Source organism: Artemia sp. Qi Xiang Cuo, chromosome 2, assembly GCF_049724085.1.
Source record: "Artemia sp. Qi Xiang Cuo chromosome 2, ASM4972408v1, whole genome shotgun sequence".
NCBI classification, from domain to species: Eukaryota; Metazoa; Arthropoda; class Branchiopoda; order Anostraca; family Artemiidae; genus Artemia; species Artemia sp. Qi Xiang Cuo.
In genome coordinates this window covers 75,470,816-75,491,961 of record NC_142795.1, presented here as the reverse complement: position 1 = coordinate 75,491,961, position 21,146 = coordinate 75,470,816, and the positions used below count along the sequence as shown (strand labels likewise).

At 35.9% G+C, this 21,146-nt stretch overlaps 1 protein-coding gene across 3 annotated transcripts in view; it reads right to left on the bottom strand.

Moving 5' to 3' along the window:
* The window catches only part of MED25 (Mediator complex subunit 25), a 101,707-nt gene that overhangs the window by 39,358 nt on the left and 41,203 nt on the right, over window positions 1-21,146 (bottom strand). For 2 of the 3 annotated variants that reach the window (XM_089103239.1, XM_089103243.1), the window contains exons 7-9: window positions 20,787-20,915; window positions 17,496-17,634; window positions 3,106-3,293 (exon numbers count right to left, since the gene is read on the bottom strand). In XM_089103239.1, the coding sequence (XP_088959365.1) occupies window positions 3,106-3,293; window positions 17,496-17,634; window positions 20,787-20,915 (456 nt within the window). The remainder of the gene's footprint in view (window positions 1-3,105; window positions 3,294-17,495; window positions 17,635-20,786; window positions 20,916-21,146) is intronic. The other variant, XM_089103246.1, reaches the window with a different exon arrangement.

Genomic DNA, 21,146 nt, shown 5'->3' with positions numbered 1-21,146 from the left:
GAACATGAAAACATATATGCCAACGTTAACACTTGAATAAAAAAATTTATAAATTAATATTGCACACACGCAATTTTGCCTCTAACTTAATTGCTTTGACTTCAAAGCAAATAATGTACATCATATAATTAAAACATTCAGTCACTCAATTAAGACATATTACCTTATGGTTTCTTTCCTACATCCTACAACGCATATACAAGCACATTCTGTTTTTCTTTCTTTTATATTTTAAAGTTGTTGCTTTTTGTTCAGGTATCCAAACAAATCATTTGCTTCCATATAAAATCCTACTTTTAACATTTCAAACAGGCACATGAATAGTCTGTTTTTTTTTAAATAATAAAATAGATTATTTTTTGCCGTGCTCAACTGTCAACCGTATATTTTGGCTTAATATGCTCAACTTATTTTGAAAAAAATTCTAGCCTCTACCTTATTTAGTTAATGTTTTTTCAATGTAAAAAAGAAAACACATAATAACTAGTTCGATTGACGTTTGAAAAATTATTATTTAAAACAGTATTTCAAGCCAGCTAACTTACATACATATATGGTAGGGCCTAAGCGAAGCATTCAGATTTTATTTTCAGTTGTGTGGGCTGTTTTATTTTTCTTATTATAAATCAATAAAATTATATACGAATTTTCATATATAAAAAAAAATTAAGGGAAAAAAATATTAATTTGAAGGTTTTTAAGAAAACTGAATACATGCATACAAATATATCAGTTAATCAAACATTCAGCGGGAAAAAAATATTGTTAAGATTTTTGCTCCTCGTGCAAATCTGGATGTTATTTATCTTCACTCCTACGGTTTTAATGCTTCAACGTATTACGACATTTTTTCTATTGCTTCGTAGCTGACACTCAGTTTTATCCATCTACCAAATCCAATTTTTTTGTTTTGTACTTTGTTTTAGACTGAGAAATCCTTTGAAAATGTTGCAAAACAACGTGAAGAGAGGAAAACTTTCCCGTTTTTAAGCAGGCTCAAACCGTTCTTCAAGACAACATCTAAGTTGTATTATAATTCAATTTCGGTGAATGAATAGATCGTAGATCAATAAATCTTACGAGGATATAACTATCTTGTCTTTACGGTGCAAGTTACAGCCGTAGGCATATCACGAAATCACATGTTTCATCGGCAACACAAACCTTAAATAATATAGTATTGTATATTTGACACAAAAAACTCGCCCTGCTTGCGGGTACAATTAACAACACACAAATACAATTAAAGGATTCAATTTAAACTTTTGATCAAAGCAATTAAAGCACATAAAACCATTCAAAAACACTAATGCAACAAACGAACAAACAAATTTATTTATTTTATTCAATAAAGGAGGAAGCCATAGGCTTGTCGCATAAAACCCTCACTATGGGTTATACCCACACGGATAAACCACACCAGATTGTTAATACTATTAAAACACCCATTTCCCAGCAATTTTTCCACCCAAGGCTCATCCCCCTCATCCACTCCGAAAATTTCCTTTCTCAAGACCCTTAACCCCTCACTCTCCCTAGTGTGAAGTCTTTACATATTATGGGATAATTGTGAATGAATTAAGTTGTTTTACTTCAGTGGTCAGCAAATTTTTTTTGGCTATCGGTCAAAATGAACAAAAACGGGAATATTAAAGGGTCTAATGGATTCAAAAACATAAATTTCATTTCCTCCCTGTAAAAATTGCAGCCGTGGGCTTGTCACAAATTTGCATCTTTCACAGGGATTAGATTCTCTTCCCTGAAAATCGTCCGAGGATCATTCTTACTACAATCATGATAATTCTAAGAAGCAAACAAGGAAAGCAAAGATATGAATTCTTTGGTTTAGAAACGAGCTTTGCCTCAATCTTGGAGCACACTTTCTACCCCTCCCCCATCTCTCCGCAAAAATTAGTTTTACTTATATACTCCCGTGAACATATATGATAGCTTCTCAGTTTGAAATATTTGCAAATCGACTGATTCGGTTCCTTGTTCAAACTCCAAAAATTCTAAAGCAAATACTAATAGCAATCAATAAAGCTTTAAACTCAAGTTTTACTTTCTGGGAATAAACTTTGCCACTCGATAGCTTCAAGGTCGATTTTATTGCTTTCACTTGAGAAATTTGATAGCTTTGTGTTTTCCTTTTGCACATAAGATACCTTTTGTAAAAACAGCTTTTTTTTTTTTTTTTTTTTTTTTTTTTGATCATAAACCACAAATTGATAAAATTTACGGACCTCACAATAGATAATATCAGTAAAAAATAATTGAATATATAAATAGTTCCATTTATTCCAATGCTTTTATGTTGGACAATTAACTCTTAAATATTAACTAATTTAATAATACACAGTTTCTTTTCGTGTCGTGGAAACGACACGAAACGACACGAAAAGAAATACAGAAATACACGAACACGGTTTCTTGTCTTCTTTCTATGTATAATTCAACCTTCCTTTTTATTTCAAATCCAACATGTTCATAATATTCTATTTACCAGTTGCCAATTAAATTAGTTTTAAAATAGCAAAAGCATTGTGATAAAAGTTACAAAACTTTAGTGAAAAGGCGGGTTTGCATCCCCCTATTTAAGAAAATCAAATGTTTTATTCTGAGAAGTCTAATCTATTAGATTCTTCCTTGTTGTTTTCAGTTGGTGCTGATAGTTTAAGTCGTAAAAAGGAAGCAGTGTCACAGCCACATATTAAAAGAGATAAAGAGCCCACTTTTGATGTTTACGGACCTCCTGCCTAATAAAGAAGAAGAAGAGTTAATTTCAGAAGCAAGAATCTAACCAGTCACCTCTACATAAACTCACAACAGAGAAGGGGGGAGGCTCTAACTTTGGCTTCTTTTGCTGGAAATATTCAACTCTGTCCTTTCAAATCCAAAAATCGACTTGCTCTCTCTTCTTTAGGGCTACATTTCAGAGATATCACAAATAGACCTTGGATAGATAAATTAAAAAAAATCAAGGCTCCCAATGCTACAGTTATCCAAAAACAAGCTGAAGCTACGGACTTGGTTAAAAATAAGCATTTTACTAGTAGGTTACTAAGTCGTTATCGTTCAAGATGCAATAGAATAGGACGAACTAACCTGAATTAAAATGAACACACCCAGCATATCCAGTGCTCATTACTCGGGCCAAATTATCCAAAGCTTCACCGGGATTAGGATGAAAAAGGACCGAGCGGGCATTTTTGAAATATGTGCCACCCAAATTGCTTACTAGCGTCTTAGGGATGAGCTGCATTAAAAGCTTAGCTGGCCAGTTGTCTGCTTTACTGAAATGTAAAAAGAAACTAATGCCAAAAGAAAGCGTTTTGTCTCAAGGTAAAATCCTAAGAGGATTGTCCCCATCCTCGTCAAAGATTAATTTTGATAAGATGGTAAAAGGGAATAAAAGTATACAAACAAGTATATATATATATATATATATATATATATATATATATATATATATATATATATATATATATATATATATATATATCATATATATATAAATATATATATGTGTGTGTGTGTGTGTGTGTGTATATATATATGTGTGTGTACATATATATAATAGATTTTTATATAAATATAAAAATCTTCTGTTTTCGTTTTTGTTTTCAGACGTTTTTGAAACAGCGATTTTGGCGAATTATTTATTAATCATTCTTGAGATGCGTATTTACAGTCAACATAAAGTACAAGCTAAAATTTTATACAATGGATCTCCCATCCGCAACTCAATCTTACATATAATTAAATTAAAAAAAACTAGTTTTTTCAACTGAAAGTAAGGAGCACTTTTAAAAAAGAGTCTTATTGTTTTAATTAAACGACCCTTGTGTTTCGGGAGTCATTATTAAAGAATTCTGACAAATTCAAACTTTAGCATAAACAGCGAGGTGTTGAGGAGGGGGTAACCCCCTTTATATATGTAATAATTTCTGTTCGTTTTAATTTTTAATGTTACACATTACTTTCAGTTGAAAAAACTTGTTTTTTTTTTCATTTCTGATCGTTTTTTAAATAATGACGGGAAATCTGGCCCCACCTTCATGGAGAAACCCCCTAACCACGGAAATATCCTCTAGAAAATTCAATCCCGGTGAAAATGTACCCAGGGCAATTACTTTTAACCACTCTGCACGTGAAATTGAGATTGAAAAGAGAAAGCAAGACATATAAGAGAGAATTTTGTATAAAAATTCTGGCAAATACCCAAAGTGTATAATTTCCTCTGGCAAGTTCACTCCCTGGAAACCCCCCCACTCCGTGGAAAATTCCCCGTTGAAAATCCCCAGCAGAAAATTTGCCCCCCCCCCACCCGAAAATGTACACCTACATCTCAGCAACAAATACTTTGCGCAACCAATGGGCAAATTTCATAATTTAAAGACCTTTCCCCTGGGGCTGTGGGGGGGGGTCATGTTATACCCAAAGTCATAGTTATTGGGCCTATAAACTATGATGAACGAAATAGATGTTGGTTTAGTTGTACCTGCAGCTTTTGTCTTAATTGTACCTGGAGCTGTTGGGTTAGTTGTAGCTGCAGTTGTTGGATTAGTTTTGCCTATAGCCAATTGACTTAGTTGTACCTACAGTTTTGGCTTACTTATACCTGCAACTGCTGGCTTAGATGTACCTGCAGCTGTTGGTTAAGTTGTATCTGCAGCTGTTGGCTTAGTTTTACCTCCAGCTGTTGGAATAGGTGTACCCGCAGCTGTTGGTTTAGTTTTACCTAGTTTTACCAAGCTGTTACCTTAATTATCTACAGCTGTGAGCTTAATTAACCTGCGACTGTTGGCTTAGCGGTACCTGCAGCTGTTGGCTTAGTTGTACCTGCAGCTTTTGGCTTAGTTGTACCTCCAGCTGTTGGAATAGTTGTACCTGCACCTGTTGGCTTAGTTTTACCTACACCTGTTGCCACCTGTTTAGTTGTACCTTCAACTGTTGGAATAGTTGTACCCGCGGCTGTTGGCTTAGTGGTACTCACAGCTTTTGGCTTTGGTGCACATGTAAATGTTCTCTTAGTTGAACAGAATACTAATTGCTCATTTTATGACTAGAAAGTTCAAGGTATCAGTTATAGTAGTATACGCCCCTGTAGAACCGACTGATGGAGATACTAGTGACTCAGATGAATTCTACTTACAGTTACAGGAGCAAATAGACAAGGTCCCACGTAGAAATATGATGTTATTGCTGGGAGATTTTAACGCCCAGGTTGGTAGAAATATGGATAGATGGTATCCCAGCTTAGGTAAATTTGGTGTAGGAAAAGAAAACAGTAATGGATACAGACTTTTGCAATTTTGTAGGTATAACAATCTAGTTATAACCAATACGGTGTTTGGTCATAAAATGGCTCATAAGCTAACATGGTATTCACGTGATGGTAAGACAGCAAACCTTATTGATTATGTTATAGTAAATCGAAGACTGGTAGGATCAATACAAGATACTAGGGTATACAGGAGTGCTGTTATTGATGTTAAAAGTAAAGATCACCATCTAGTAGTGTCAAGGGTTAATTTAAAGCTGAAATATCGGAAGGGTAATTACCTCCCGGGAAGTTATGATGTTAGTAGACTCCAGGATGAGAATTTGAGAGAAACTTTCCAGGAACAGTTGAATACTAAACTTGAGAGTTTAAAATTTTATAATGTGGAAGATGGTTGGAATAATTTTAGAAAAATAATTTGTGAAGTTGCTGAAGGTGTATTAGGGAAGAAAGCTAGAACTGCAGCTAAGAATATTAGTGAAAAAGCTTTAAGTTTAATAGAAAGGAGAAAGGACTTGTACAAGAGTTATCTGAGTGAGAGATCACATGAAAACAAAAGAAATGTGAAGAAAGTGGAGAAAGCATTGAAATATGAACTAAGGAGGTGTGAAGTGGAGGCCATGGATAAAATTGCCGAGGATTTAGAAGATGCAGCTAGACGGCATAATAGTAAAATATTGTACTGGCACGTTAACAAATTGAGAGGTAGTAGTCAATCCGGACTTGTCCCAGTTAAAGATAGGAATGGGGTGGCAATTAGCGATAAGACAAAAGCTAAAGCAAGATGGGCCGAACATTTTGAGAATTTGCTTAACCGAGATAGAGTTGCAGGAAAAAATATAGAGGAAAATGAAAAAGTTTGTGATACCTTGGATGTGAAGGAAGATTTGTTTTGTGAGGAGGAATTATAAACAGTACTAAAAGGATTAAATAATAATAAGTATACAGGTGCTGATAGGTTAGTAAATGAGTTTCTTAAATATGGTGGCTCTGAGGTTAGAAATAAGTTATTGGAGATTATGAATATGATTTTTGAAAAAGGGGAAGTACCTAACGATTTAAGGAAAACCTTAATTAAGCCACTTTATAAGAAAGGTGATAAAAGTGAGTGTGGTAATTATCGAAGCATTAGTCTGGTCTCTGTAGGTAGCAAATTGCTTAGTAATATGATACTTTTTAGACTGAGACAAGCCGTAGACAAAGTTTTAAGAGAAGAGCAGTGCGGTTTTAGAAAAGGTAGAGGATGTGTTGACCAAATTTTCACTCTTAGGTTAATAATTGAGAAGTGCCTAAGTTTTCAAACACCTTTGGTCCTCAGTTTTATAGATTATGAGCAAGCGTTCGATTCTGTTGATAGAGGAGCTTTAGTAAAGGTTTTATCCTTGTATGGTATACCAGACAAATACATTAAAGTGATTAGTGCTATGTACGAGAATAACACTGCTGCGGTTAAGGTAGGAAATGAGGTTAGCAGCTGGTTTTGTATTAAATCAGGAGTTAAGCAGGATTGTGTTCTATCCCCCTTTATATGGATTATTTTGATGGACTTTGTTTTAAGGAGCACAGGAAAGGCAATGGGAGACCACGGAATCAAATGGGGAGGAAAAAGTCTCCTGGACTTGGATTATGCTGATGATTTAAGCATCCTAGATGAAAGTGTGAGCAAAATGAATGAAGTTTTAGAGGTTTTGCGAGTTCAGGGTGCTAGTATTGGTTTGAAAATTAATGTTAGGAAGAACAAGTCACTAAGGCTAGGAATAAGTGAAGATGAAAAGGTGACGTTGGGTAATGAAAAGATTGATCAGGTGGGCAGTTTCACTTACCTTGGTAGTATTATTAGTAAAGATGGTGGGAGCAGTGAAGATGTTCAAAATAGAATAGCCAAGGCTCAGGGTGTTTTTTCACAGTTAAAAAAAGTCTGGAAGAATAGGAAGATAAGTCTACAAACCAAGATTAGAATCTTAGAAGCTACAGTGATGACAGTGGTCAAATATGGCTCTGAAGCATGGACGCTCCGAAAAGCGGATGAAGATTTGCTAGATGTTTTCAAGAGAAATTGCTTAAGGATTGTTTTGGGTACCCGGCTGATTGACCGTATTTCAAACAACAGGCTATACGAAAAATGTGGTTCAATACCGCTCTCTAGGTCTAAAATGAAAGAAAGGTTGAGGTGGTTAGGGCATGTTGTTCGGATGAAGGATGACAGATTGCTGAAGATTGTTCTTTTTGGCCAACCATCTAGGGCTAAACGGAAAGCAGGTCGTCCCCGTCTGGGTTGGGAGGACGTCATAAAGAAAGATTTAAAGGAAATGGGAACTTCGTGGGCGGGTGTAAAAAGGAGGCTTTGAATAGATTGGGGTGGAGGAGGAGCGTGCGTAGCTGTGTTGGCCTCAGGCGGCTTGGTGCTGCGATGAGTTGTTAGTAGTAGTAGTAGTAGTAAACAAACTATAGAAGCTATTAGTTTTTCAGATCAAAGCTCAAAGCTCATCAAAGCTTGCATAAGACTGAAAAAGCCGATTCGAAAGCTAACTGAATCCAAGCAGAGAATAAACAATTTTGGACATTCACCAGTGAATGTCGACATTAAATACAAATACATATATATATGAATATATATATATATAAATTTATATATATAAATATATATATATATATATATATATATATATATATATATATATATATATATATATATATATATATATATATATATATATATATATATATATATTATATTTATATTATATATATATTTATATATATATATATTTATATATATAAATTTATATATATATTCATATATATATGTATTTATATTTAATGTCGACATTCACTGGTGAATGTCCAAAATTGTTTATTCTCTGCTTGGATTCAGTTAGCTTTCGAATCGGCTTTTTCAGTCTTATACAAGCTTTGATGGTACCCCCTTATAAACGTAATATTTTTAGTTCGTTTTAAGTTTTAATGTTGCTCCTTGTCCTTACTTTCAGTTGAAAAAACTTGTTATTTTATTTAATTTTTGATTGTGTTTTTAAATAATGCTGGGAAATCCATCGCCCCTTTCATAGAAATTCTCTTCCCCCATGGAAAGATCCTCACGCGTAATCACCTCCCTTCGACTCCCCCCCCCCCATCAGACAAGATCCCCCTGAAAACGTCTGTATACTTCCGAATAACCAATACTATATGTAAACAATGGGTAATGTTCATCATAACTTGCAGCCCTTCCCCCGGGGACTGTAGGGGATTAAGTCGTCCTCAAATACATAATTATTAGATAGTTTTGACGATGCTGAACAAAATGGCTATCTCAAAATTTTGATCCAGTGACTTTGAGAAAAAAATGAGCCTGGAAGGGGGGCCTAGTTGCCCTCCAATTTTTTCTGTCACTGGATCAAATATGTATATATAAATATATATATATATGACATATTATGTATATATGACAATAATTTAAAATAGTTTTATTTTCAAGATTTGAGTGTTTTGTTGTAAATATACACAGATTACAATTTTTGAGAAACCTGGGACGGTTATTTATGCTGAATTCAGAGATATAATGAGAATTTTGTCTAGTGGTACAGACCCATGAATAGCAATTGCGGATTAACAAGAGTCTGTTAGACTCGGATAATTTAAAGGCACATTAAAAGCCATAGTTGTTTGAATTTAATTAATTATGGCTACAGAGGTAGCTGCAACCTAGTAATGAGCGAACCACAACCCATGGTAGCCACCGAAAATTCACAAACACCTTTAAAAAAGTTATGTAGTGACAAACAAATTGCCTTTTATAGCTAGTTCAGGATTAGTAAATATTATTTCAATTTATTTTAATAGTAAAACGTTGTTTTGAAAAAAAAATTGTGGGAACTTCAAAAAGCACCTGAAACTCCTCGGAAATGGCGTCGGATCGATATGAAAACTACACCATTGGAATTGCCATTGTTAAAAACCTCCACAATGGAGTCACTTGCTGCGTGGACAACACTGGTGTGATTGTTTTTTCTCGTCTTTGCTAGCGGGACATTAGAGAGCTGCAGATACAACTAAGCCAACAGCTGCAAGGACAACTAAGAAAACAGCTATTGGTATAATTAAGCCAACAGCTGCAAACAATTACGTGAACAGCTGCAGGTACAGAAGCCAACAGCTGCAGGTACAACTAAGCCAACAGCTGCAGGCACTATTTTTCTAAGAAGAAGGGTAATACTTTGCGAGAAATGAATCTTTAGGTCCGAACTAAGATTGGTCAGGGTTGGCCATGAGATAAGGTTGCTCAGGTCTTTTTCCACTGCTATCTCTTAATTGTTGAGGGTTTTTTGGCCGCCTAAAACTCGGCCGTTTTGGTTTTCGTTTAACTTCGTTAGTCAATTTGGCCTCTTTTGTCTCCCCATTAACGAGTGGCAAAACAACCCTAGTACACTGCAAACGCGGTGAAACCACTTTAATACGTTTGCTAAAAGGCTTTTCATAATCTTCCTCTTTTCGAGAACGTTTTGATGTGATGGCTGTAGTTTTTGCCAGGACTGTCTGATTGGTATTGTTTGGTACGCTCACAGAGTTTAAAGTAGCTGAGTTAGGTTGCTCAGGTCCACTTCCATTGCTGTCTATTATTTGATGAACGGTTTTTAACCGCCTAAAACTCAGCAGTTTTGGTTTTTGATCCACATCGAACTTGATCCTGTCCTCTTTTGTCCCCCCGTTAACACGTGGCGAAACAGCACTAGTACATTGCAAACATGGCGATACCTCTTTAAAACGTTTGCTAAAAGGCGTTTTATAATCATCCTCTAATTGAGAATGTTTTGATGCGATTGCCTTAGTTTTGGCCAGATTGGTCTGATGTGCATAGTTGGATAAGCTCACAGGATTCAAATTAGCTGAGTTAGGTCGTTCAGGTCCATTTCCTCTGCTCTCTATTAATTGTTGAGCGGTTTTTGACCACCTAAAACTCAACATTTTTGGTTTTCGTTTTACTTCGTGCTTGATTTTGGCCTCTTTTGTCTCTCCATTAACTTGTGGCAAAACAGCAGTAGTACACTGCAAACGCGGTGACACCACTTTAATACGTTTTCGAAAAGGTTTTTCATAATCCTCATCTTTTCGGGAACGTTTTGATGTGATGGCCGTAGTTTTTGCCAGAACTGTCTGATTTGCATAGTTTGATAAGCTCACTGTGCTTAAATTAGCTGAGTTAGGTCGGTTTCTCTTTCTTCCATTGCTTCCATTGCTCTTTACTAGAATTTTGATTCCACAAGTGCATTGTTCCGCTTTGCTAGAAGATCCGAAGTACTTCGTTGATCCACGTGAAATATCTTCGTCAGCTGTTATTACTGGACTCGGGTCTTTAAGGAAAATTTCCTCTACAAGAGCCGCAAATGGAGAATTTTGATCTGAAAAACTAAAAGCTTCCATAGTTTAATACCTTGAACTATACTGATCCTTTATGTAGCATACAATGACATGTAACATCTATTTATATCCTAAATAACGTCATAAAATACTGATGTCATCATAATACAGTGTTAACTTTCCACGTCATATATGGTTTTAACCTATGATTATGACGTCATTCACCATCTTGTATATAAAAATGCAGTTTTTTTTTTGTAAAAATATTGATTTTGTTTAAAAAAAGGCTCTAGATTTCCTTTAAAATGAAGCATTACACCCCTCTCTATGATGTTGCAGTGCCCCTCTAGTTGCAAAGAACAAAATGATTGGGGTACAAGGGTTTAGAATACAAATTTCCAGTTAACATGAAGCAACTCATTCCGGGTCCCAAACTAGAAACAGTCATATAAAGAAGAAATGTTGGTGCCAGTCAGGGATAAGAGATAGGTATGGAACGATAGGATAAAGCTTTGAGAGGAATAGGTAATACCCGGCTATGGGAGAGATTATCCCCCACGAACCATAGTTGGGTAATGCTACAACCAGCTGTTGGTTGATCCGACTGAAAGTCATCTCTGATCTCCAAAAGGGAATCCTCCCACCATCTTCTAAAGGCAAGCGTCTCTGAAAGTCGATAGAAATGACCTCGAACCCTCTCCCAGGCTAATTGAATCCAGCCACATCTTTAATACTACAAATGTCACCCGACATCTCCAATACCCGGTGCGCTTCTTTTCAATCTATCTCCCAATTATCTTTATTCTCCGTTAAGAGAGCAAACACTTACTCCTCCCCTTTAAGCTCGCAATTTCTGGCTGGCAGAAATGACCCCCGTAAAATATTACTGTCCGTCAACTCAGACTGAATTTTCAACTTATGTGTCTTTTTTGAATTTCGTTTTTAACTATTGCTTTTCCTTTGTTTCATTCTGCCCTGACGAGTGTTGTCTTCTGCCATAGAAATCTCCGTGTAAAAAGTTTGATCATTGCTTTTGTTTTATGAACTCTTGTCCTAATATGCATATCACTTTCCGCAGAAAGGAAAAGCTTCGTTCCAAGACTGAATTACGAAGTCCAAAAAACGGGGAGCGAAAAAAATGCACCTCTGTTGATGCAAGGCTGCGACAGGCAGCTATATTCAGCCCGCTTATGAGGTTGAATTTTATGCCGCCTTTCTTAAATCAGCCGATACACATCCTCCCTCCGTCATACCAGCCCCTCCTCTTGAAACTCTGGTGAAAATGGTGAGAACAAATATTAGCCAGCATTCCGCCAGTCCGTCTGGTCCAAACAACCACCGGGTTTGGAATTTTAAAGAAATCTAAGATTCACCCACCCTTCAAACCCTGTTTACCCACTTTCCCAACCTAGGACCGATTCATCGTGCAGGCAAGCATATTCGAGATCGCAGTGTAAAGTCCTTCATTCATCCCTATTCTTTATCGAAAATACTAGTATCAAATGTCCGGTCACTTATGAACAAAATAGAAGAGGTTGAACTATGCTTGAAAAATGAACTTGTTGATATTGCTTGTATCTGTGAATCGTGGTCTGCGACTGAAGAGTATGTTGCATTTGATGGACACAGCAGTAGTATCTATGGAGCCAGAATATCGCTGTATCTGCCCAAGAAGAATAAAAGGGCTTTTAGTAATATTAGGGTTGCATATGGAAACAGTCATTGAACCAGTTTTCTGAAGGCAGGTTTCTCAACTGTGCTTAAAGAAGAAGTAGACTCAAATACATAGTTAACAATCAAATCATAAACTTGGCTTTTTTCAGTTTCACCAGTCTCTCTTCGAAAAATTCTCAACCTGGAATTCTTGTATAATTTGTCAACTTTTCTGAGCTATATATACTTGGGGGAGAATACGAATCTTACAGGTCCTCCTTCTCCATCTATCTTAATCTATTTTATTCTCCATTAGGCGTCTTTTTCTTTCAGTAGACAGCTTTCTGCTTCCTCCTTGTATTTGCCAAATTTCTACCTTAGAGGATTGAGTTCTTTGTCCAATGCAGTGGTATCTATTATGGAGCCAGAACATCGTGGCATCTGCTCAAAAAGAATGAAGGTGTTTTTTTATATTAGGGTTGCACAGTGGTGGATCCAGTGGGGTGGGGGATGGGGGGCTCCCAAGATCTTTTCTGGTGCCCTGATTTCCTGTTTTTTTATTTTTTTTACTTTTTTTTTTTAAGAATGAGTTTATCAATTTGGGCAATTATTGGCACCTTTATCACCTTTAGCAAATCCCCCCCAGATTTTGCTCATTGGCGCCCTTGTCAAATTGGGCCTCCCCCAAGATTTTGCTCTAGATTTTCCCCTGGGCTTGCATATGGAAAAGTCATTGAACTAGTTTTCTGATGGCAGGTTTCTCAACTTTGCTAAAAGGAGAAGTAGACTCAACTACATAGTTAGCAATGAAGCCATAAACTTGGCTTTTATCAGTTCCACCAGTCTCTTTTCGAAAAACTCTCCACCTGGAGTTCTTGTTCTTTTATAATTTTTCAGCTTCTGTGAACTTTATTATTTTTTTTATAATTTATGATTTTTTATATTATTAGATATTTTTTATAATTTGTCAGCTTTTCTGAGCCATATATACTTGGAGGAGAATATGAATCTTACAGGTCCTCCACTTCGATCTAATCTTAATTTTCTTTATGCTCCATGAGGAGTCTTTTTCTTTCAGCAGACTGTTTTTCTGCTTCCCTTCTTTTATTTTCCAATAGCCTGTGTGAGCAATGGCGGACACACTACAAAAAAACTAAATTTTTAATATAGAGAAAGGGAAGACCTTGGAGAAACATATAGGTAGCATAGATTTATTCTTGGTTTTGAGGAATATAACGATTGGAATTTGTAGGTTGGAACCTTTGTAAAGAGCAAACCACTTTTTTGGTTGTAGCTCTTTACTAGGATTTTAATTCCACAAGTGCATTTTTCATCATTGTTGCAAGATCCAGAGCACCTTGTTGACTTATCTGGAACATTTTCGTCGACTGTTGTTAGTAGACTAGGGTCTTTAGGGAAAATATGCCGAGGATATCCGGTTCTTAAGATCATTTCCTCTTTTAACTGTTGAGCGGTTTGTACCTGACAAACATGACCATATGACTTTAATACATTTGCTAAAGTTCGGTTCATAATCCATCTCTTTTCAAGAATGTTTTGATGTGATTGCCGCAGTTTTTTTCCAGAAGTGCCTTATGTGCATAGTTTGATACGCTCACAAAATTTAAATTAGCTGAGCTAGGTCGGCCATGTCCAAGACTTAATGATTTAGCAGCTAAAACCAAGGTCACAAAGCCAGGGGTTGTGATACAAGAGCTTTGACTGATATGCATAGTTTAATAAGCTCAAAGAGTTTAAATTAGCTGAGTTAGATGAGCCAGGTCCAGTTCCATCGCTCTTTACTAGAACTTTATTTCCACAAGTGGATTTTTCGGTGTTGCTGGAAGATCTATAGCACCTCACTGACCTACATGAAATATCTTCGTCGAATTACTGGACTAGGGTCTTTAGGGAAAATAAGCCCGGAATGTCCCGGCTCGTTAGCCTGAGAAGATTTGCGTGATTTTTTAGTTACTATTATTATATCCGGCTCGTAAATACGTGATCGAGAGCTGCAATCGATGTTGCAAATCAAAAGCTTTGATCTGAAAAACTAATAGCTTCTATAGTTTGTTTGATCTTACAATACTTAGTTAATTCAAGACACACTGCATTATGCTTATATCCGAATATTTGAAATTAAAGAAATTACAGAACAGCTACAGGTACAACTGAGCCAACAGCTGTATGTACAACTAATCCAACTCCTGTCTGTTCAACTAAGAGAACATTTACATGTGCACCAAAGCCAAAAGCTGTGAGTACCACTAAGCCAACAGCCGCGGGTACAACTATTCCAACAGTTGAAGGTAAAACTAAACAGGTGGCAACAGGTGTAGGTAAAACTAAGCCAACAACTGCGGCTACAACTATTCCAACAGCTGGATGTACAACTAAGCCAAAAGCTGCAGGTACAACTAAGCCAACAGCTGCAGGTACCGCTAAGCCAACAGTCGCAGGTTAATTAAGCTCACAGCTGTAGATAATTAAGGTAACAGCTTGGTAAAACTAGGTAAAACTAAACCAACAGCTGCGGGTACACCTATTCCAACAGCTGGAGGTAAAACTAAGCCAACAGCTGCAGATACAACTTAACCAACAGCTGCAGGTACATCTAAGCCAGCAGTTGCAGGTATAAGTAAGCCAAAACTGTAGGTACAACTAAGTCAATTGGCTATAGGCAAAACTAATCCAACAGCTGCAGATACAACTAAGCCAACAGCTCCAGGTACAATTAAGCCAAAAGCTGCAGGTACAACTAAACCAACATCTATTTCGTTCATCATAGTTTAAAGGCCCAATAAATATGACTTTGGGTATAACATGACCCCCCCCCCACAGCCCCAGGGGAAAGGTCTTTAAATTATGAAATTTGCCCATTGTTTGCGCAAAGTATTTGTTGCTAAGATGTAGGTGTACATTTTCGGGTGGGGGGCAAATTTTCTGCTGGGGATTTTTCAACGGGGAATTTTCCACGGAGTGGGGGGGTTTCCAGGGAGTGAACTTGCCAGAGGAAATTATACACTGGGGGAATTTGCCAGAATTTTTATACAAAATTCTCTCTTATATGTCTTGCTTTCTCTTTTCAGTCTCAATTTTACGTGCAGGGTGGTTAAAAGTAATTGCCCTGGGTACATTTTCACCGGGATTGAATTGTCTAGAGGATATTTCCGTGGTTAGGGGGTTTCTCTATATATATATATATATATATATATATATATATATATATATATATATATATATATATATATATATATATATATATATATATATATATATATATATATATATATATATATATATATATATATATATATATATATATATATATATATATATATATATATATATATACCTTATATGCCCCCTAGGGCATAACTTACAACCCTTGCCGTAAGGGCCTTGCCGTAAGGGGGGGGGGTATCATCCTCAAAGACATAATTTCTAAGCCTTCCAAATACGTTGAACAAAATGGCTCCAAATTTTGATTTGATGTGTTTGGGGAAACGGTGGGCGTGGGAGGGGATTAGTTGCCTTCCAATCACTTTAAAGGGCACTAGCCCTTTAAATTTCCAATCGAATGAGTTCTTTTCGAAGTTGCTAAGACAACAAATGGCCATCTCAAAATTTATATCAGATGCATTTCGGGAAAATCTTAAAATAGGCACTAGAACTTCTGATTACCAATGAGCCCCCTCCGAAGTTTATACGATCAGCCTTTCTATATGTACCTTATATGTCCCCAGGGCATAATTTACAATTCTTGCCCTTAGGGCTCTGGGGGGGGGGGGAGGTTGTCATCCTCAGATACATAAATTCCGGACCTTTCAACTACGTTAAAAAAAATGGCTATCTCAGAATTTTGATTGGATAGGTTTGGGGAAATGGTGGGAGTGGTGGGAGAGGTTAGTTGCCCTCTAATTACGTTCGACTATTAAAAAGGACACTAGCCCTTTCAATCTCCAATCGAATGAGCCCTTTTCGAAGCTTCTACGACAAAGGTCTAAAGCCAAAAAAAAAATAATACATTGTGCCCACATGGCTCATTACTTAGGCAGCCCTATTGCGCTGCCTATGATCTTGAGAAAGATTTACCCAACAAACAATTTTAGGCTTTTTTCCACTGTCCACACAGAAACTGTCAACGCTGTCGGAGGATTTCTCTAATAAATCGAAATTACTCTAATAAGCACAACATTCAAAAAACTGAATGCAGCAGCAAAGCAGGATGACCTCTTTCTATGCTTATAACATTGACAGAGAATTCAGAATTGCTGATTTTTTGGCCAAAACTGTTGGACAAACTGAAGACAAAACGTTATCCAACAAATTGGAGACAAAGCTTTGCCGACCACACTGACTTGACCAATGTATTCACCAACTAATTTTTGCTGCCTACAAGTCCCCTTGGTTCCACAACTAACCCCTGAAATTTTCAAGTTTTCTTTCTAAGCTTGTGCTTTTGAATTTCCCGCCCAATTTTTTACGTTTCTGCGAATTGTTAGCCAACTATTTTATTAGCTACCAATTCTATTCTGTTGTCCTAACAAAACTCCTAGCTAATTAGCTAACAATTGAACAAGTGAAAAAATCCCTAAAAGTAGTTTTAACGAAATAATAAGAAAGGAAAGCAAACACTGAGCTATCGGCAGTAAACAATATGAGCTGTCTCAACCTACTTAACAATTTATGCTGTTAATGAGTTACTTCTAAGAGTTTGATCCCCTTCGTCATAGAGAATCTTTACAAATCTTGAAATGTCCTGAAATAAATACGGTTTCGTCGTCTCTTGTTTTTATTTTTTCGTTTCACTTTCACTTATTGTTCAGTTTTACATTGCCTATTGCTTTTCGTTTTTTCTTCGTTTTTTTTCTTTCTGTCACAATCTTAGCTCGACTATTTTTAAAGTCTTAAATTGTTTTTTTTTACCCAAGATTCTTTTTCTAGTTACCATTTGTTTTGTTTTTTAATTTTTGTTTTTATTCTTAGTGATTTTTCACTCATGTTACGCCAATAGTCTTTTTTTCTTTTCTTTTTTATTCGACTTTTTTTAAGCTTGTGGCAGAGAAATGGAGAGGGAGGAAATAATCTTAATATTGCTTATCGTGTCATGAATTTGAAAACGCTCTGTTACCATTTGCCTACTTTGCACCCCCCCCCTTCCTTGTATTATGAAATAAAAAAACATTATCACTAAACTTACACTTCTGTTTCCCCACTGATGACAGCGCTAGAAACTTTACATTGTACTGATCGTACTAGCTTATTTTGATCTCCAGGTCTACTTGACTTTTCCTGCCATTCCAAGATACCATTCCAAATAAGAAACCTTTCTCTTGAGGCTAGAAGAAAAGAATAATAATTCAACTGACAAATGACATGACGAGTTATTAAGCCAAAGGGCAAGCACAAATAATAACGGAAAGTCTCATAGCCAGCAGGGTAAATTGATGAAATTTAATGATTGTGTATGATATACCAAACTTTGACAGGATGACGTCCTGGGCCTCCAAAATATTGATCTAATGAAACAACTGGAAACAGCTATCCCCATTGGCGTAGATAAGCGGCCGAAGGGGGCGGCAGTTCCCGGAAGTAGACTCTGAGAGGGGAGAGCAAACTGAGTTGTTGTTTATTTTGTCAATACTATGATCTCCACAGGTCTTCTGGGGAGGGGGCAAAACCAACATTCTCTCTAGGCACTACATACCCTGACTAAGTCTCTGACTATCCCATCAAAAGTAAGATAAAAAATTAATAAATTTAAACAAGTATTTTGAAAAGCTAAAAATAATTATACTCGTTACTTTGTCAATACTATGATCTCCACAGTTTTTCTGGAGAGGGGGAGGGGGCAAAACCAACATTCTCTCGGGTCACTACATACCCTGACTAAGTCTCTGACTATCCCATGAAAAGTAAGATAAAAAATTGATAAATTTAAACAAGTATTTTAAAAAGCTAAAAATAACTATGCTCGTTACAGTTTTGAATCCAAAATTTAAAAATGTAGGGACTGGTAAAAATACATCGTTCAGAGACCTTCAATGTAGACCCAAGATAGTCTGTTACGCAACATTAAAGTCTTATTAGAGTATACGTATATTCAATAATTGAGATAGCTGCCTCCAGAAAAGAGAAATATTGAAACACGAACAAAAGCTTATGTTTTTTAATACGGATATAAGAATCAATCACTAGGATCATAGCCCTCAATTAATATATAGGAACTAATAAAAAAAATTATTCAGAAACCCTCAACATTGAAGGAAGATAGGCTGTTACGAAAAATCAAAGTATTATTATAGTATATGCATATAAAAAAACCAAAACTCAAGAAGGGAGATCGCTACCTCTAGAAATGAGAAACATTGAAGCACAAGTAAAAGCTATATGTTTTTCAATACGGATACAAGAATTATATTCATCAAGGATCATATCCCTAAAACAAAAGTAATAAAAATAAATTCTTCAGATACCTTCAACGTTGAAGCAAAATCGGCTGTTGTGTAAAATTAAAGTGTTGTTACAGTAAATGCATATGTAAAAAAAAACAAAAATTCAAGATGAGAAATCGCTGCCTCCGGAAATAAGAAAAATTTAAGCATAAGTGAAAGCTATATGTGAGCAATAAACAGGAAACCAGTCATTATGATAATATAAGGAAAAATCTTTTGCGGTATTTGAGAATTTAAAAACGATTTTAGCCATATTTGAGCACTGAATTTAAATCTAAAATAGTAAATCCAGAAGAAAAAAAATATGTAAACGCAGTTCTTAGAACAAAATTGTCATATTCGGCACATTCATAAAGACAAATAATGTAAAAAAGGAAATACCCATATGCACAATGAACACAAACACAAATAGATTCCCTGACTTTGAATATTCTATCCATTCCATTTATAAATGCAAATGGTAGAAGAGTTTATTTTTCAAAATCTATGGGGTAATTCTCAGTGAAAGTGCCAAAAAACGTGGTTTTACTCAATCCATAGGTAAATTATATTGTAAATATATTATATGAGTAAATAACGCATTAAATGGATAACAATTTATTCTACCTTACTTTAGTAGTAAGAAATGGCACTAATAAACTTAGTTTCATTTAGTAACGCTAAGTAATTCAAGAAAAAAAGATGTTTCTCAGGATATGTTCCTGGCTAGTAATTATTTATCTGTTCTATTCATAGACAAAAATAGCGGTAGTCTGACAATTATTATTGGTTGTATGAAAGTAGCGTAACCCTTCTTTCTTTCTTTTACTTTAAGAAAAAAAAACAAGTTTCCGGAATTCTTCCATATAATCTGGTTGTATTGTTTTATTTATCCAAAATCGAACCTCCTCTCCCCGTACTGGATATTCTTACGATCGTCACTTGATTTTCAGACTATTTCTTCCATTTTTACATGATTCGCCTAATTTTTGCCCCTTTTATCAATCTATGGGTAAATTATATTGCGAATATATTATATGAGTAAATAATGCATAAGATAGATAAAAACTCTTTTTTTAGGGGGGGAGGGGGTGGAGTTCTGGCGGCTGAGTTTCCCCTCTAGCCCGGTTCACAGCTCTTCAAGCAACCTCGTGATCCGAATCTCCGCTAAGGTCACGATGTTGACACAAGACTTATTGAAGTCCCGAAGTCCCGTGTCGCCTGATTTGAGTTGATTAATAATGATAATCGGCAACACATTGCTTTTTCTTTTATTGCTTGATTCTTTTTTCTTTCCACCTTCCTACTTTTAGGGTTATGGAGCACACTGGGGGGTGTGTGTCTAATTTCGCGTTTTTTGTTGCTGTAGATATGTTGTAGATACATGAATTTGAGCTAGAAGTCCGCTCCTTCACTTGACATTCATTAAAAATGAACACTGAAGCTTTATGGGTCAGCTCTGATTCAGTTAGGAGCAGGCATGCAAAGTTTAAAGCACAAAATCGAGCGTGTAAGCACCAATTCAAATGTGTGCTTCAAGAAACTTATTTTGTTAAAAGATTCAGTTTCTAGAAACTGATTTTGGGAGCACGCTGATGATTTAATTACTAGAGCATTTAAAAAAGATACAAGACGAGACAAACCCAAGCTGATTACTATTAAGGGTGGTTTAGTTTGAATATAAATTTCAGTAATTTGTGGCCTCACTAATAGGTTATTTTGAAGGATTCTAAACAAAACCAAAAAGCCAAATTGAAAAACAAATACATGATTTGTATCAAGATTTGATCCGTTTAAATATAAGCAATTCACCACCTTGAAAATAAAGAATTATAGTAAAATATATGCACAATTTTTTCACAAAACAGTTAAGATAATAATCCAGGCTTTAAGCAGAAAAACACGAACAACATAATTTTTTCTTAGACCAGTTCGACACAGGAACCAAATAAAAAAGTAGAAACAAGCTCTAGGAGCATTCCAAAAAGCAATAAAATAAAATATGATACAAAAAAAACTGTGGTAAGCTTTCGTTTGTCGAACACTTTTTATTATACCTTGCTGCATAGTGGAGCCATCTTGACTTGCTTGCATTTGTTGTTGCTGCTGTTGCATTTGTTGCCCCTGGATCATGGTCTGAGACTGCTGTTGTGTCATTATAACCTGAGGTGGACCCGGCTGATTCTCTATAGTAAGACAAATTAAATTCGCATGACGATTAAAAAAAATTATAAAATAGTATGAAAGGACAACACAATATCAGATGAGGTTTATTCGTACATGCGCGATCTCACCATGTAGGGAGTCAACACTTCAAATATCCGTTCAGATCATCACCTAAATGTGCGAGTTTAATCTCGATATATCGGGCTCAATAAAATCGCAAATAACCCATTTGAATCCAAAACAATAAATAG